Genomic DNA, 12230 nt, shown 5'->3' with positions numbered 1-12230 from the left:
AGAGAGAGAGAGAGAGGAGGTGTGTGTGCGCGCGCTGGAATTTGTCCAGGGCAGATCTGGGTTGTGTGCGCGCGTGTGTGTCATGCTCGGATTTATCTGGTGTGAGAAGCAGTGGCGGGTGTGAATGTGTCTGCGAGAGGGTGGGAAGGAGGAAGGGAGGGAGGGGGTGATCTTGGCAATGGGCGGGAGAGAACGAGGCGAATCCTGTCTCTTCTGCTTGCCAGCCTAATCTCAGCTCATTTTCTCCAAGCCATACAACTTCGCGGACGGCAACCTAAGCCAAGCCCGACTCTCTTCCGCCATGGACCCTCCAGGTAAACCACCGCGCCGCCAGCCCCTTTCATTTTGATCCGTTAAAAAAAATATCCAGGTGGAGATAAAGACGGGATAGCAAAACTAGGAACTCGTAGGGTGGTGTATGGGAGCGGGGGGGGGGCGGCGGCGTCCTTCCTGATGGGCTTTTTAGAAAGGGAAAGCGATGGAACGGGGTGAAAGGGGTTCGTGTTAGTGACTCGACTCAGGTTCAACTCTTCCAGAAGAAACTCGGGAACTTTGCAGGTGGTACCCGTTGCATTCCCCACGAGAGTTTAAGGAACGGATTTGCGAAAACTGGACAGGGATGCGAATCAAAGCGGAAACGGCCTTCTGGACCAGTTGTATGGAGGGGAGGGGAGTCGAAGTTGGAGCGGAGTTTATCAGCAATTCCGAGAAAGCAGACATCTCCGAGTCCGGTACTGGGTGGTTACATTAACTCGCGTTAAGCAGAAGCGCTCCCTTCGCAGATTTTCTTTTAATTACAACTAAAATCTAAGACGCGCTTGTGTTCAATGTTTTTTTAAAAAAGTTACATCTGGATGGGAGAATAGAAGAAAAATGCCTAAGTGCTTTGGGATCGAGATAAAATGTCTGTGGTTATTGCCACAGCTTACTGTGCCTGAGGAAAGAGGGAAGCAGACAGGAGGTTGGGAGTTTCTTGTGTTTCGTGTGTGGAAACAAATCGTCTGCACCTCTATTTGTGGTGCGGGAAAGAGGTGCCGAGGGACCTCCCAGGTTGCTTTCCTTCGATTCCTGGCAGTGGGTGGGGTGGGGTGGGCAATGAGCCCAGGCTTATTCAGAAGTGCCATTGTTTTCCTTTAAAAAAATTAAGAGAGTCCGGCTCTTGCAACAAGCACTGCAAAAGGAGCGAGATGTTGAAAGAGCCCGCCCCACCCCTTGCGACGCCCTCAGCTCTCGCACACACTCCAAAGCGGGTTCAGACGGGGGCTTGCGTGTCACTGTGAGAAACAGCGTGCAGGACTTAACGGGGCCGTTGTACTGGTCCACTAGGACCTTTCTTAGGTTATGTGGTGACACGTTCCTTGGCGGGAAACAGAGCGCAGCTCGCGCCCGCCCCGTCAAGGTCTTTTTGCCCGGTTCGCCTTCTGCCGTGTGTCTGAGAGGAGCCCTGTCCCGCTCCACCTCATAAAACAGACACCGAGTGGGTTTCTCCCCCCCCCTCACACCACACAGGATGGACCTCGGGAGAGTCTGGCACTTTTTGTGAGGGGGGGGGAGGCGGACTGAGGAGCTGGACTTTCCCGCCGACGCCTCACTTGGCTCTCTTTCGCCCCGCAGGCTGCAGCGCGCCTCCCGCCTTCCTGTGAGGCCGCCAAGAAGCGCGAAAATTCAAGGCGGCGCCCGCTCGTTTCCCGCTCGCTGAGGCGCCCAGCCCGGCCGCCCTCCAGAGACTGAAGGCAGCAGCGCCCGGCCGTCGCCCTCCCGCCGCCCCTTTTGGACTCCGCGGCTGGACGGACGGGCCCCGCTGCGGCAAGACATGGCCGGGCGGCGGCTGTGGTGGCGGCGGCGGCGGGGGGCGCTGGCGGAGCCCGCGGGCGGCTACTCCTGCGTGGCGGCGGCGGCGGCGCTGGCCCTACTGCTCCTGCAGCTGCCCGGCGGCAGCCCGGCAGTGCCGGCGCAGAACGACACGGAGCCCATCGTGCTGGAGGGCAAGTGTCTGGTAGTGTGCGACTCCAGCCCGTCCGCCGACGGCGCCATCACCTCGTCGCTGGGCATCTCCGTGCGCTCCGGCAGCGCCAAGGTGGCGTTCTCGGCCACGCGCAGCACCAACCACGAGCCGTCCGAGATGAGCAACCGCACCATGACCATCTACTTCGACCAGGTCAGGCGCGCCAGCCCTCTCCCTCTCCCTCGCGCCTTTTCCGGCCTCTCCTGACCGTAGCCCCTCCCTCAGGTGACTACGCCCCGCCCAGGCGGCGCCGGCAAGCCAGATTCTCCTCCCACCTGCCCACTCCTTCCCCGCCTCTACCTTGCACCTCTTTCTCCAGGTAAACCCTTCCTGCCCCGGCCAGTCTGCTCTGGCGCCCCCTGGCGTCCAGAAGAGCCGCGCTCTCCACTTACTTCTTCCTCCTAATTCCTCGCCTTCTCCCGTTTCACACTTAGCCCTCGTCCTTTGTTTACTGTCCAGCTTCACTCGTTTTCCTTCCAGTTCTCCCCACTCCTAGCCCCATTGATCTGTCTCCTATTGATCCCTAACTCCCATCTTCTACACCACCACTCTCCCTGTCTATCCTTTACCTTGTTGTTGCCTTTTAGTCATATCTGACTTTTCGTGACCCCATGGACCAGAGCTAGTCCTGCTTTATTACCATTCCACCACAACTCCCTCCAGCCATGTCCTGTTCAGCAGTGACCCCCCCTCAAGCTCAAGTTCTTTTCCCAAGAGCAATACATGGCCACTAACTGATGGCCCCTTCCTCTTCTCCACCTTCAATATTTGTTTTGATCTTTCTCCATTCTTTGTGATGCCCTTCCTGCATCTCCCTCCTACTTCTTCACACCTTAGCTAACTGTAGGGTTGCCATATGTCCTCTTTTCCCAAGATGCATCCTCTTTTTTTCATGGGTAGAGTTGTCTTAGTGGTCCCTAGTTAAAAGTAGAAGTCAGCAAATGTGTCCTCTTTTTTGCTCTTCAAAATTTGGCAACCCTAGACTGGGCTTCTTCTAAGTTAGGGATGGAGAGCTTGTACCCCCCCCCCCGATGTTGTTGAACTCCAACTCCCACCAGCTCTAGCCAATATGGCCCAATGAACAGGGATGAAGGCAGCTGCAGCCTGTCACTATCGGGAGAGTCACAGGTTCCTCTTACCTGTTTTAGTTCCACCTTAGTAATTCACTGTCAGCAGTCTGACAGTACTTGTGGCTCATCAACTTCTCTATGAAACAATAGCCATCACTTCCTTATTTTTCTGGTCTGATGAGTGTCCTTTAAGTACCCCATCTAATGTTGTAGCTACCAACAAGATATCTTTGGGGGGCTCCTCAGTCACCCTGTTTTGAATAATTATAACCACCAGTCACCCTGTTTTGAATAATTATAACCACCAGTCTGTATTGCCAACAATATAACATCCAATTCCAATTTCTCCAGAGAGGTGGCTCTGGGATTTCCTGCCTTCCCTTATCTAGTCAGGGAAACCAGACAGGCATGCATAGAGCAGCAGCCTGGGGAAATCCGCAGAATTTGGGTGTAGTGCAGTGAGGGGACAGTGAAGGCACTGCAAGCTTAAGCTTTGCCTCTTGGCTCATTTGAGGAAACCTACATGCTTTTAGGATTGCTCTGTCTTATTGTTCCAGCCTAGGAAGAAAGAAGAGGGATGCACTGGGATTTTATATAAAACCTTCCAAGTGAAAATCATTCAGGTCATTTAGACTTGTTCAGCACACATTATTTGTTTCTGTTTATGCATCCATCTGTCTGAGGATTGCTTTCTAATCATGATTACATGTGTATTCTATTATTTACCCATTGTGTTCCCCAGCTATTATAATCTTCTAGAAAAAAAATATTTTGACATAGATTGGCAGATTTTTTTTTGTAGAATAATTCTATTGTCACCTTGCTTGTAGAACTGTATTAATGTTAGACACTATATACATACCGTTTTGTTTGTAAAGTTTTTTCCTCCCTCTAATTCCATGATGTGTTGCCTTAAAATAAGAATTGTAGTGTTGGTTGAATAACTTAATTTTTTTTAGCAATGAATGGGATTCTAGTTTCACAAATTCTTCTTCTTTCACACTTTTGTATATGAGTTTTGAATCTGGACTAGATGAGCTCTGAGGTTGATAATCTTATTTAAGAAGGATAGCCACAGTCTTTCACCAACTTCTGCATAGTTTTTACATTAATTTGTATATATGCGTACACACATAGCATATTGTGATACATCCTAGAGATTCTGAACAAGGATGTACCTGCCAGTCCAAACAGAAAAATAACCATAAGAGCCAGAATCTGTGGCATTGCACCACTGAGCTTTGTGTGCAGTCTTAACCGTTCTTTGTTACAGAAAAGACAGCAGGAAGCTATGAGAGCTTTGCTCAGATGTAATAATAAGACCCTAGGCAAGTTGTTGCAACCAGTTACATGGGAAGACAGATTAGGCAGAAGATTTCAGATCTGATTCTGTAGGTAATGCAAATATCAATCATGCAAAGAACTGTAAACATATCTTTGGAATGTTTTCTAATTCTAGGCCTGCCATGAGGTTGCCAGCCCTCATTTACATTTCTTTAGTTTAGTGTGACTTGCCTTTAGCCATAAGGAGCCATATTGGAGCTTGCAAATTATTGGGATAAGTCCTTTCCTCGTGGTGGTGGCCATTACCTTTATATCCTGCCTTTCCTCCAAGGAGCTTCAGGGGGTGTACATGGATCTTGCTGTAATGGTCTCCTCCCCATTTTATCACCACAACAATATTGTGAGGCAGATTATGCTGAGAAAGAGATGGTGACTGGCTCAAGGTCACCCACTGAACTTCATGGATATTTTAACCTTGAATCCCAAATACTAGTCCAGCATGTTAACCACCACACTAAATTGGCTCTCTCATGGATTCATTGCTTTCTCCTTCTTTTGTTACTCTGCAAGAGGCCTTTGAAACATTCATAACTTGGCTCAAAAGACAATTTTCCATTACCCTAATTGGCAAATTGCATCCACTTTTACCACTAAGTCCATGCACTAAGTTCTCTGCGGGTTAAAATGCATCTTCCATACTTCTTTGTTCAAGCCTAATTGAATTAGTCCCTTTGCTTCAGGATGGGGTAAAAAGGCAAAAGAGAATGAGGGGTGTAAATTTCAGAGAGAGAGAGAGAGAGAGAGAGAGAGAGAGAGAGAGAGAGAGGTGTTACTTATTTAAAATTTGAACTCCCTCCCACCGTTCCATCACATGTGACATGACTAAGTCTCATTTTGTTTCGCATTAACATCACAGGCCCCAAGAGAGACAATTAGTTTCAATACTGTTACATGAAAATGTAAAATCCTGGGCGGATTTGTTTAATGGAATCTTTTCTCCCTTCGTTTTGCGTGTCTCTTAGCAATGATACATTACATTTTCCCCTCTGCTGTGAAGACACAGGCTGCCATCATGATCCTTTCATTCTCTCGAAGAGGCATTGGGTGCACCACTGTGTAAATCAATCAGCTGTCTGAACCAATCCTTTTAAAACACCTTGGAAAGTTATTTCGTTCCCTGCAGTCCGTTTTAATTGTGCAGCAAAATGCCTGTGGCTTTGCACTGCTTGGGCAGCCGGTCGAGAATTCTCCCTGTCTCTCCCCCCACCTGACCTTCCCCATAATGAAGGCATGACCTAATTCCCCCCTCCCCTTTCATTCTTCTTTTCTCCAGGTATTAGTTAATATTGGCAACCACTTCGACCTGGCTTCCAGTATATTTGTAGCGCCAAGAAAAGGAATATATAGTTTCAGTTTCCACGTTGTGAAAGTATATAACAGACAAACTATCCAGGTATGTACTCTTCACCGGGGAGGCAGTATTGTTTTGGGTTTTTTTTTTGCAAAGTAGCTCACATAAAGGCTTGTGACATTTGAATATAAAGCAAAACGTCTCAAAGGAAAAAAAAATCATGCAGTTGCTGTTATATTAATGTGATCTTATTTCAGCAGAGCATTTTATGAATATGCTATTTTATCCATAAACTGCTAGATACACCTAGTTCCTTCAGCCAGCATTACAGTCCCTCATCCCCACACTGGGCTAGCTGACTGGGCCATTTGGTAGAGAAAGTACAGGTGTATCAGTCTGAGCCAGGTTTGGAGCAAAGTGGTGGGTCATTTTGACCTTACACCCCCTCCCACTGCACGAGATATGACCACCGCCTCCTACTCTGTTTCCCCACTCCCATTTGGGATCCCTGCATGTGGGAGACTCACTTATATACTGGGTTGGAATTTGGTGTGTGTGTGTGTTATACTGGGATGTAACAATGCAATTTTAAAAACAACCGCTGTGCAAGACTGCTGATGTCGAAATTCTTTTGAATTGTAGGTAAGCCTAATGCAAAACGGCTATCCAGTGATTTCAGCTTTTGCTGGAGACCAAGATGTCACCAGAGAAGCAGCCAGCAATGGGGTCTTGCTCCTTATGGAAAGAGAAGACAAAGTGCATCTCAAACTGGAGAGAGGGAACCTCATGGGAGGGTGGAAATACTCAACCTTTTCCGGCTTCTTAGTCTTTCCGCTATAAAGGGATGTCAAGGAGAATCCTGATTTGCAAGCTGGAACAAGGATCAAATCATTTTGGAAAAACATACACACACAAGATCCCTCCTCCCTCTCCCAGAACTTGGCTAGACACGCCAATAATTCCAGCCACCCAGTCAGACTGCCATCAGAGAATAATGACAAACCTTCTAGATGCCACTGTTTGCTTTGACTCTTGACTGTTCCTCGGGAAAACCTGCAGCCCCGATTAGTTTTAGATGACAGTGATCTTTAAAAGAAACGAAATTATCAACCTGAGCAATTTGTACCTGTGATTGTAAAGTCAATTTTGGATTTTATTGTTGGGATCATTGACTTTCCTCCCTTCATTCTGTTTCTGTTCCTGTCCTGAAGAGACATGCTAACTGGGACCACATAAAAGTAGTCCAAGGCTTACCCTCAATGCCGGAAGAATCTGATATCCAATGAAGTGTTCCTGTGATGCTTTCTCTTTTTGTGTTTGTATAGCCTTAAAAATATACCAAGACAAAAATAAGAATGGCTTCAAATTCAAACCTGTATCTTCTGGGGAAGGGATTTTATTTATTTATTTATTTATTTATTTATTTTGGACATTACTGTGTCAAGAAGTGCTTTATCCAGTGAAGCAAATTTTGCACGATTGGAAACTACTTTATTTTGTGTTACTTGTGTTTTCCATCATCATTTCCCCCCTCTTCTGACTCTTTTTGTGCTAAAGAAGCAAGCTAGATCGATCAATAAGATAAAGCAAGCATATATATGCCCTGTAACTTGCAGAGAAACTAACCAGTGAACTGTTCTGCTTGCACTATTCAGCTGATCTAATGGAAGCATTTGTGGAGATCGAGGAAGACTTTGCACAATCTGATCCTTGAGTTACATTCTGGAAAAGAAATGACATTTCTGAATTGGTCTGACATTTCTAGAGGCTGTTCCAGAAGGCTGTGAATATCTTCTTTGAACATACCGTAAATTATTTCTTTGCATTACTGGGAGTTCATTGGGGCTTTCCTGATCTTTATTTGATGGATTTAATTACTAATGCTTGAATATGCAGTGGCTTGGCCTCTTTGAGTGTTCCAACAAATTATCTTCCCTTCAAATTAGGTAAAAACAGATTTGCAGTGAACTTGCCAGGATCCAACATACATCAACAGTTGCTGTTAGTATGTGTGACAAAATCAGGGACGTCAAAAAGAAAGAAAGAAAATGCTCTGAAAGCTTACTATGGTTTATGTGGTTTAGCTATGAATACAACAGAAATTGTATATTTTATTTTATTTTATTTATTTTATTGATGCTTCCTTGTTAGCATCCAAAGACTTTTGAGTAGTCTTAATCCAATACTGTGTACCACAAAGGTCATTGATTCCAAATGATAAAAGAAGAAACCTCAGGTTGAATTCCAATTCACCTTCTATGTGTCAATGTAACCAAAATGCTGATGAACTTTAGATTCAGAATAAATGGGGTTCATGTCCAACTTGGCTTCTTTTTCACTTTCATCTAAGTGTCAAAAGTGACTGTGCAATGCAGGAAAAGTGCTCAACAGTTGATTCAAGGAAGTCATTAGTGAGGATTTTTTTTTTTAATGTTGAGATTATATATATATATGTATATATATATATTGCTAAGCAGCTGGGTAGCTGGGTGGATGGGGATTTTATTTATTTCTTGTATTAGTTCATTTCCCCTTTCTCAAGGAACAAATGAAATGCAAATGATGTTTGCAGAATACAAACAGTAAACAGATTGCATTGCATGCTGGAATTATGGTGGACATGTTTTCATTGTAAAATTATCATTAAAAGGTCACTGTCAGTTAAAGAATATTCTTAAAAACAATTTCTCTACCTGTGTTAATTATAGCACTTTCAATTTTATTTTTTTAAAAGAATATTTCTAAAACCGGTTTGTGTTTTGATCTCGCCACTCACCACCATTTTTGTTTCTCAACTGCCTGAGAGGGTCCAGTAAATCTAGCTAGTATTGGCTTTGTGTTTGGAGTTATTTCTAACTCAAACCCCGTACAGGTGATTCCCTACCATGTGCAGCATTTGATAAGAATCATACTTGTTTTGGGCATTTCTGAATTTGTGTATTTCATGTTTGCATACAGCTATGCATGCATGGAGTCTGGTATATGTAAGGCCCTTTACCTTTGCTTTTGTGGTGTGCAGACTGTATGGATAGGGCCCAGCCACACTGGAATCTATGCATGCAGCTTCCTATGCCAATGTGAAGTTCAGGGTTGAGAAAGGTGGGATGGTACAACCTCAATCCAGTTCTATTTATAGGGAATGTCCAGACAGGGCTTTAGTTTCCCTTGCATTATAAAATAAATTGATTTCCCCCATTCCAATTGCTTATTGCTTTGTGGGTTCCCTCTGTTCTGTAAGCAGCATTTCAAGACGCTCCGGCTTCCGTCACGATATTTTGTTGTGCCAGAAGCAGTTTAGTCCTTCTGGCCATATGACCCGGAAAGCTGTCTGCGGACAAATGCCAGCTTCCTTGGCCTGAAAGCGAGATGAGTGCCATAACCCCATAGTCACCTTTGACTGGACTTACCGTAACTTTCCAGGGGTCCTTTACCTTTTTTACCTCTGCCCTATATTTAGTGCCAGTCTAATGAGGCAACTTAAAAAACGAATTCACATTTTTTCAAAAAGCAGTTTGTAGGGATTGCAGGTAATAGTGCATCAAAATTCTTTTGCAGAGCATTTTACTTATGTGCACACTATGATTTGGTTAAAAGAAAACAAATCTGAATGCAACTGCAGGAACAATCGCAGATTTCTTTTTTTGAAGGATATAAATTGTAAGCAATCTTTTACAGTGTGTCTAACGCAGAGGAAGGAAATAAATGAATGCAATTCAAGTAAAGAAAACTGTGGCAAATTCTGTAAAATACAGATACTTAAGAGAGGGACAATAGATCAGTTCTGCTTTGGAAGCAACTAATTAATTTGGTGTTCTACAATTTCAGGATAAATTTGGATGAGGAGAATTTAAGAAGCATTTAAAATGCATTCATTTTCTTCAGCAATGTATTTTTTATTGCAGCTACTGTAGAAAAGACTTGAACCACAAGTGGTGTAGGTGAGTCAGAGTTTGAAAAAGCAGCTTGGTGCAAAACCATTTATGACAGGAAAAGGTTGCTTTTTATGGAATGAGGGCCATGCCCTTTATTTCTCCTTCACTATATAACCAAATTATCAGAATAAATAAATTACCTATACAGGCATGACCAGAATTTAATTTTCTTTATTATGAACAGGATATGTAGACAGGCAGATTTTGAATTTTATAGGCTATATATAAATCCATGAATAAGTGATACTTCTGGGTGCTATTTTTTTTTTTTTAATGGATGTTAACGCTGTCATTTCCTAAGTAGCGAGGCATGTTTGGCTTTTCTTGTTTTGCTGTTAGTGGCCTGTCTTGATCTGTCTGTTACTGTGTCAGAAATTCAGCCCCACACCACAGAAGATGTGTGAAAGTGTCACACAGCCAGATAGCTGCAAGTTAGGAGACCAACCATATGCAGTTCATTTATGCTGGAGATTTCAGGGTTGGTTGGGAAGCAAGAACCCTAATTTATACAGATCCAATTCTAGCTTAAGGAGGCAGGATGGTTTGGTCTAGCAGAATTATTTTCCCATGTGGTGCTGGTGAGCAGTGGCATAGCTAGCTGCTCGGGTGCCCGGTTCAGGGGCGTGTCCTGCAGCCAGGGTGTGGTGATCTGCACTGATGGGGGTGCGGCAATCCACCCATGGGGGTGGGGCGAGCCTCTCTGATGCTTGAAGCCTCTCCGCCGCCTGCCCCTCAGCTGTAGGGCAGTTGAGGGAGAGGCAGTAGGCAGAGGGAAGTCCCATGCTGCCGTTCAGGCAGCATGGAACCTGCAGGTGCCTAAGCCACCTCACCACTCCTAAAAAGTTTCGTGAGCCCAATTATTATTTTTTAACTCATTTTGTCACCCCCCCCCCAGTGATGACATCCGGGGTGAACCGCACCTCCCACAGCCCCCTTCTTCCGCCACTGCTGGTGAGAGCCTCCCTCACTGTAAATCAGATTAAGTCATGATTTTATGTGATTTAATTGAGAGCTTGCTGTTTGTTGAACAAAGATAGCTAGTTCAGCATTGATTTTGAGAATGCCTGGGCTGAAGTTCAGGCCGTCTATGATGCCAATTCTTTTGACAGAGCTAGAATGTGCGTTTTTAAAGGAAGCTTTGCCCATAGCTACTTGCTCAGAGCAGGTAGCAATTTCTTTCAGGTAAGTATCACAGAAGGGACAATGCTCAGGCTACTCTGAGACACAAAGGGGACAGACAGGTGGGTAGACTGGCAACAAAAGAGTGAAGCCTATCATCTGAATGTGGCTACTGGAAGCCCTAGCATTTGTCATTGAGAAGGAGAACACGAGGTCCTCTCTGAAATAATTTATATGTATTTATAACAGTACTTCATCCTACCTGAATTTGCCATGATCCATATAGTTTGGATGTCATCTCAGCTCCCTAATCATATCTCCAACCTTTGGATAATTTAGATTGTATTGAAAATGACCATATGTTGGCTCTCTGAATCATTATCATCTTATCATCTCCAGTGCATGCATGGGCTTGTTCAGCTAATATTGACAAAACTGTTCTGCAAGAGTGTGGATTTGTGATGACCTCAGTGTGGCTGCTCTTTGGGGGTTGGGGGAATGAACGTGTGTTATTCTCCCGTAGAGTCACATAGCTATGCAGGGAACAGTCAGTGGAGCTGTCAGCTAACAAATCAATTTTAGTTGATTAATCATCTGCTTTTAGGGCACATATTTATTTCTGAAGCTATTTTGCCTATAGTGTGTGACAGTAATAGGGAATGGAAAAACAAAATATTATAGGTAACCTTTTCTTCTAAAACAAAACATTTAAAATGGCCTTTTCTTCGAAGGATTATTGATAGTATTTGTTGGTATTTTGTAAGTTACCTTGATTTCCTTCAATATCACAACTTGGCACCTGTTATCAAAGCTCTAGGAACAGGCAGTCCATCAATTAAATGAGGCAAAGTTTGCCTTACAATTAGGCAAAGTTTAGATTATTAATTATACCAATTAAGGCATTGAGACTGCAGTTCTGTACACAGTTACTTGGGAGGAAGTCCACTGAACTCAGGGGGGGGGGGTCTTATTTCTAAGTACGGTAGTTATGCATAAGCATAAGTAGGCAAGCTTGCAGCCTGAATTTACACTTCTACAATAATTACATATAGTAATTATTATTAGGAAACTGATTCTTAGAAACATTCATTTAGGTCAACATTTTATATATCTGTCCACCAAAGAAACTAGTCACCTCACCACAAAGCTGGATAATAAAAAAAATAACCTGCTAGCTATTCTGGATAAATGAAAGCAATTTTTGGACAAGAATTTAAGATTTTATGCTAACGTTTGAGTATATATAACCAAATTATTCAGAACTGAATTCAACTTTCTACTTCCTTTTCCCCAAATTGTGTTTTAAACCCCATTATAGACCAATCAGAAAGCAGTAGAATTTTAAATATTACTTTCATCTTATTTTAAACTTAATTTGCTCTGAGTTAAGGAAAGGGTTGGTGAAAGACCAGCTAGCAACTGAAAAAAATCACTAATATTTGTTTGGATGACCAGGTCCATAAACTTGT

At 44.0% G+C, this 12230-nt stretch overlaps 1 protein-coding gene across 1 annotated transcript; it reads left to right on the top strand.

The window, feature by feature from the left end:
• Positions 1-1807: 1807 nt before the first annotated feature.
• Positions 1808-8032, top strand: CBLN2 (cerebellin 2 precursor). Its single transcript, XM_083749667.1, has 3 exons — positions 1808-2158; positions 5693-5812; positions 6353-8032. Exons 1-3 carry the CDS (start codon positions 1814-1816, stop codon positions 6548-6550), a joined length of 663 nt encoding a protein of 220 aa, XP_083605793.1. The 5' UTR covers positions 1808-1813; the 3' UTR covers positions 6551-8032.
• Positions 8033-12230: the final 4198 nt, after the last annotated feature.

The sequence above is a fragment of the Podarcis gaigeae genome, assembly GCF_964106915.1.
Source record: "Podarcis gaigeae genome assembly, chromosome: 7".
In the NCBI taxonomy this organism is placed as follows: Eukaryota; Metazoa; Chordata; class Lepidosauria; order Squamata; family Lacertidae; genus Podarcis; species Podarcis gaigeae.
The sequence above is the reverse complement of the archived record's forward strand: the minus strand, read 5'-3'. Positions and strand labels throughout refer to the sequence as shown.

Excerpts from the sequence above, each read along its gene's own strand:
- CBLN2 (XM_083749667.1), top strand. The coding sequence starts at position 1,814 with ATGGCCGGGCGGCGGCTGTGGTGGCGGCGGCGGCGGGGGGCGCTGGCG. Across the intron at positions 2,159-5,692 it reads TGACCATCTACTTCGACCAG|GTATTAGTTAATATTGGCAA; the intron begins GTCAGGCGCGCC and ends TCTTTTCTCCAG. Across the intron at positions 5,813-6,352 it reads ATAACAGACAAACTATCCAG|GTAAGCCTAATGCAAAACGG; the intron begins GTATGTACTCTT and ends TTTGAATTGTAG.